The sequence below is a fragment of the Sarcophilus harrisii genome, chromosome 2 (genome assembly GCF_902635505.1).
Source record: "Sarcophilus harrisii chromosome 2, mSarHar1.11, whole genome shotgun sequence".
NCBI classification, from domain to species: Eukaryota; Metazoa; Chordata; class Mammalia; order Dasyuromorphia; family Dasyuridae; genus Sarcophilus; species Sarcophilus harrisii.
The window spans coordinates 426,941,568-426,947,567 of record NC_045427.1 but is presented as its reverse complement, the minus strand read 5'-3'; the positions used below and the strand labels follow the sequence as shown (position 1 = coordinate 426,947,567).

The window sequence follows — 6,000 nt, the reverse complement described above, 5'->3', positions numbered from 1 at the left end:
ACGGGGGTGCTGGGTGCGTGGGCAGAGAGGGACGTGCACATTTAACGCTTAAAATTCAGGCAGGTTAGAAAGCTCTCCAACCGGCGCCTCCTGTTGCTTGCGGCCGCCGGGCTTTAAAACCCACCACGTGGTGAGCGCCCGGCAACTCCGGAGGCCCGAGTGGCCAAAGGCGCCTGCGCACGGCGCATCGCCGGGGGTTGCCGACGCCGGGAGCAGCCCCTTGGATTCCTAGCCCCGCGCTTGCCAGCGGGCTCCAGTTCCAAGAACCGAGTCGTGGAGGTGGGGGGAGGAGAGTAGCTGAAGGAGGAGAGCGGGGACTCTGGGGGAGCGGTGGAAGGAGGAGTTCCTTATGCAAATGAGTTCCGCGCTGGGTGGGGTGGTTGGGGCTGTCTCGACGTGGGGCGTGGCTTGAGATGCAAATCAGAGCCAACCATTTGAGTAGCGAGAGGCGGGTTCTCCCAGAACCAAGCCCGTTTCCCTCCAGGCTGCTGGTTTTCTTCTTCTTCCTCCCTCCTCCTGTGCTCTTCCTCCCTTCCTGTTTCGCCCCCCTCCCTCTCGCCGGGTCCTGTTTAAAAGCGGCCGCGCAGGCGCAGTGGGGAGAAATGCGAACTTAGTCTGTTACACAACTCCTCGGAGCTTCATTCCCTCCCCAGTGTCTGCCGCTGCCGCCGCCGCCGCTGCTGCCGCCGCTGCCGCCGACGCCGCCATTCCCGCTGCTGTTGCTGATTCCTCGGCCTCACTCGCCCACCGCCTCCTTTGCTCCGAGGCCTGATCTCCTTACTCAAGGCCGGGGTCCGAGCAGTCTGTGCCTCCTATCGCCCGCCCCCTTCCCAGTCCCGCCGGTGCCGCGGCTACGTCCGACATGAGTGGGGATCAACTGCACAACGACTCCCAGGTAAGGCGGCCCGCGGATCTCCCGGTGCTCCGGGCCTGCCTGCCCCCAGCCTCGAGTTCCCGGCTCCTCCGCCCCCGCCCCGGGGCCCGGCTTCCTGGCGCCCCCGGGCCCGGCTCCTCTTAGAGCCGGCTTCTCACTTCCCCCTTCCCCCAGAGCCGGGCCTGCCTCCCCCGGACGCTCCCTTAGCTTGCCCTCCCCTTCCATCTTTGACGTTTGGTAGCTGGGGGAGATGACAGGTTCCCCCTCTCCTGCCCACCCCGTGTAGTGGGTCGTTTGGGGAATGTGTTTGGGGGGAAGGGGATCTTGCTTTGGGGGATCCGCGCTGGCAGGAGTAGGAGGGGGGGCGCCCTGGAGGCGGCGGGCTGGAAATGCCGGGAAGTTAAAGTTTGGAAGGGCGAGCCCCCTCCCCACCCTGCCCGGCTTTCTGCTCCCCCCCTGAGAAGGTAAGGAGTCAGATCCCTGGTGCTCCCTCCCCCGCCAGAGTCTCCTCTCTTTACTTCCCCCACCCCCACCCCAACCTAGTGTGTCTTATTTATTGGAGGCTTGATTTCCTCTCCTTTCCCTCCCCACAGATCGATGCGGATTTCCGAGTGAATGGTGAGTGTGCACCCGGGGCCCGAGCTGGGCCCCCTGCCCGGGGGGGTGGGGGAGAGGCCCGCCTGCGCCGCCCGGCTCTCCCCGGCTGCGGATGGGAAAGGACAGACATGGCGTCCCAGAGACTAAGTCCCGGCTCCTCGCTCACCGGCCCCATTGTTCCCATCGAGCCGCCCCGACCGCCCCTTTGCGGGGCTCCTGGCCCCCCGGGGACCCCGGTTTGCCCTAGAGGGGACCACCGAGGCCCCCTATCCCTGTTGAGCCGGCGCCTGGGAGCCTTTCAGGGCCCGGATTCCCCCCTGGAAAGTCGCCTTGTCGACAGTCAGGACTTAGTCTCTGCGCCATTTTCTTTTTCTCTCTCCTCTTCTTTCTGTGTCTGTCTTTCTCTCCCTCCCTCGGCTCCTTCCTAAAGCTGCCCAGGAGGAGCTTTCTGCAGAAAAAAGCCCTATAAATCACCGTCCTTACTAGAAGGGAGAGAGCGGGGAGAGTTTGATTTTTTTTCTTTCTTTTGTAAAGAAGCTTACATTATTTTTTTTTCCATTCTCCTGCATCTGGTTTGTTTCCATTCCTCCCTCTAAAATAAAAGGTCAGTTTTGCAACTGTTGCTTTGCCCCTTTTTTTTTTTTTAAATAAGATCTATATTACCTTTTTACCTTGCATTGAGATTGTGATTATAACCCTAAAACTAAATACATCATCTGCAGAGCATCATTTTTTGCTCTGAACAAAGGAGGGGGGGAGGGGGGCAGAAAACGTGCTGTAATAATTTATCCCCATTCCAAAAAGTTTGTAAATTGCTTGTCTGGGGATTGGGATAGCCAAGCTTAGAAATTGTTTTATTCTAACAGCTGCTTATGGACATTTAGCACATGCGGGTAGAGCTTGTCTTTGTGGATTATGGCACTTAGAAAGAAATGCTTTGAAAAGTATTTTAAAGTCTAGCTTCAAATCTTCTAGAATTGTGAGAGAGAAAAAGGGGATTTTGTTTGTCCAAAATCAGATAAGACAACCCTTAAAATCTGTAGGTCTATTAATTCATTTCTTTTTCTTTGGGACTACATTTCAACCACAGACTCTCAGGAGTTGAGGGCTCTCTTGCTTTATCTTTATTAGTTGCTTTCTAACCCTTTTCTGAAAAGTTAATTCATTAGTTTATTATTTCTACCAATTCCATGTAACAGGCAATTTTTCGTTCCCAATAAAATAATAGTTCATCTTGCACACTTTTATGAAAGTCAAATGGAAAAAGTTGTATGCTATATAGCATTTTGTCACTTTCCACTGATGAGGCTTGGCTATATATGTAACTTCTATAAATACAGAATTCTGCTCAATTTAGCCTGAGTTTAGCCACTTCAGTGGTAAGAGACTTCTGGTGAGTTTTTGAATCTTGTAATAAGCAGACCATCATGTTGGTCTGCTTAGTTTGAAACTGTCTTGTGCAGCAATGAAATGGGGCATTGAGTAGAAGACTGTTCCCTACAGGGGGAGAATTATAAGAGAACTAAGAATTTCTTTACTATCCATTTAAACCAGACCTTTAAAGGCTAGAAAGAAAAGTCTGAAAAGGGAAGACTAGCTTCCCAGAAAACAATAATCAGAAGCAAAAATTAAGTTGTCCTTTTCCCCCCCCTAAATTGGGGTATGATAGAGAAATCTGAGTAGGAACAGGATTTGTTGAAATTCTCATCTCTTTGCTCTTTTGGAATCCTTGGGGTTATAATGTGGAGAAAAATTCTTGGGCTGAGAAACGGGGGTGGGGGGGTGGGGGGGGGTGAGTTAGCATGTAGTATTTATAGCAAGGTTTTCAGAATGTTTTAAGGCTCTTTCCTCCACAAATGTGTAAGTAGTTCCAAAGACTATACCTAGACTGCACATGGGAAAATAGGCTGCTTTTCTGAGATAAATTATGTTGTAGATAACATTGATTGTAGTTATCCTAACAATTTCTAATTTGTCTGTATGCTGTCTTTGCTACTGTGGTTGTTATGGCCAAGCTCTATCTCAGTTCGAACAGATTTTGTTATGGAGAAGGACAAACATTTAGTTTCTCTATCAAAAGTGATATGTAGACTTGAAGAGGTTTAGAAAAGGTTGCAGGGGAAGACTTGGTAACATCAAATATTTATGTGTTTCTGGTGTCTGCTTCTCTAGCAGAAGATGCTTTTTGGTTTTGGTTCCTAAAAACTCCAAGCTTTCAGTTTAGGAGTTGTTTTTTTGCCAACATAGTTCAAAGGAAGGCTTATGCTAGTATTAGCAATCTACTTCTGGCATTACAAAGAGCCATCTAGATAGCTAGGAATTATCTAACCACCTAAAAGAGTTCTACACTCTTGTTTTTCTAAGGGAAACATCAAAGTCCAATTACATGAATTTAATTGTCTTAATTCTGGTCTTTGAATTAGGCAAGTTTAAGTTGGTCTTTATTAGGAGTGGACTTAGTCCTATTTATAATTACAAAATTTACAAAAACAGTGCAAATTTATACATGTAACTTGAATTGCCCTCATTCCTCACCCTCATGGCTTTCTGGGGGTAAAAATAGATTCTATCCCATGTAAAAATGCATAAAGGTTTATCGTTTTGGTTCTTGAGTTTGGAACCCACATTTTATTCTCTGACCTGTTTTTGGCTGCTAAAAACAATCTTATCTATGAAAAGTATTGTTTTTTTAAGAAGTTTATCGTGAAATAAGACTTCAGGTGCTTAAGGTATTATCTCTCCCTTCCACCTCTCCTATCTGTAAAGACCTAAGTGCTAGGGAAATACTGACTGTTGTGTTATTTTGTCAAAATGGTGTGAAGGGTATGTTGAGCTGAAAAATTCATGGCCACTCATGATCTTACATTGCTCCAGGGGACTTAGAATTGTCACACCACTGCTCCAATCCTTGCCAATCACTGATGTTTAGATTCACTATCATTTAGCAAAGTAAAATATTTTGACATATTTATTGTAGGTAATGCTTTTTGTTCATTATTTGACATCCTATTGTATTGATCCCAGGTAGCTTAATGGATTAGTGAATGGAAGGAATTAAATACAAATTGTACTTGATCCTAGTAGTTACTTTTATTTCTGTGCCAATGGCAGAGGCAGAGTGTGTTCTCTGCTCTGCTCTGTGAATCTGTTTTTTCCCCCTGGTTTCTTAATTCTTTGACCATGTTTTTGAGCTAAGGAATGGTGGGACCTGGCATTTGCATCTCCTTAGACAGTAGTTCCTAGTGTGTTCTGGAACCCCTAGTGATCCCTGACACCTTTTCAAGGGGTCCATGAACTCAAAACTTTTAATAATACTAAAATGTTTTCATTTTAAATATAGTAAATGTTGCCAGATAAAGCTCACATAAAAACAAGAGTTTTTTGTAGACAGATCCTCAATTTTTAAGAATGTAAAGAGGTCCTGAGAGTAAAAAGTTGGAGAATTATTATTAGGTATCAAGAAATAGTGCCATTTCCATTTCTACAACAATAAGAATTCTGCTGGTCCTTTGGGTATTGAAGTCGTGGGAAGTCTGCAGGCATTACTTGAAAGATACTTTTTGAATCTCCAGTCTACTAGATCTCATAAATATCATAAATTTAGACCTTGATGACAATATGATTGCTGACATTGGTGCATCATAGTAAAGTGTGTAAAATGCTTTAGGTAGGTTGTCTTATTTGTCTCATACAGTAGCCCATCTGAGGTGCGATTATTAGCTCCTTTTTTCTTATCATGAAGCCCAAAATCCATCTTACACATGGATGATATAGCTGGGTGGTTATCAGTCCAATTCAAACTCTGGTCTGAGCAAGTCCTTTATCCACTATATCATATCGCCTACTGCCACACTGCTTAAATCCAAGAGACTTAAAAAACCAGGTTTTCTAGAAAGGGAAAAACCAGTATAGCAGCCAGTGGGCTAATGTAGGTATGTTTCTGTGTTTAGTCAACTTTTCTGAGTGTCTGGGTAAAGAGAGACAGGACAGCATAGATAGTAGAAAATTTCATTCTAACCTACAAACCCAGACTACATTTGAATTTGACTTCCCCCACAGTGGAGGGGCTGGCAAACAATTCAATCAATAGCCAATATAAGTGCAGCTTTTAGGGCCACATTCACTTGATCCTTTTAATAATTGGCATTTAACTATATCTAAAATCAAGTGACTTTTAAATTTTGTTTTTAGCTAATTCAACTTAGAAAATATTTTCTAGGCCACATAATTTTACTTATATTCTATTCCCTGACACAGTATAAAGGCAGTAAAATAAGTGAGACAGGACATTGTATTTTCCTAGAATAATCATGATTAGATAGGGCAAATAGCTATTTATATGACTGCCTTAATAAGGGTAATTTCCACTGTTGAGGTAGAATTGTGAAGACACGAGTCAGAAGATTGATTTATTTTCTTCAGGTCATCTTGATTCAGTGCCCTTCTAGAGAAGATCAAGGATTCTTTGACCTGCCCATCCAAAAGCTGGTCATCTAAAGCTCAGGTCCTCTCCACTCTTGGAGGATAGT

General features: G+C 45.5%; 1 protein-coding gene across 1 annotated transcript in view; it reads left to right on the top strand.

Moving 5' to 3' along the window:
• The first annotated feature begins 552 nt into the window (after nucleotides 1–552).
• TOP1 (DNA topoisomerase I) overlaps nucleotides 553–6,000 on the top strand; it is a 99,887-nt gene continuing 94,439 nt past the window's right edge. Inside the window, exons 1-2 of the mRNA XM_031954018.1 lie at nucleotides 553–895; nucleotides 1,468–1,492. Coding sequence (XP_031809878.1) covers nucleotides 863–895; nucleotides 1,468–1,492 — 58 coding nt within the window. The 5' untranslated portion in view covers nucleotides 553–862. The remainder of the gene's footprint in view (nucleotides 896–1,467; nucleotides 1,493–6,000) is intronic.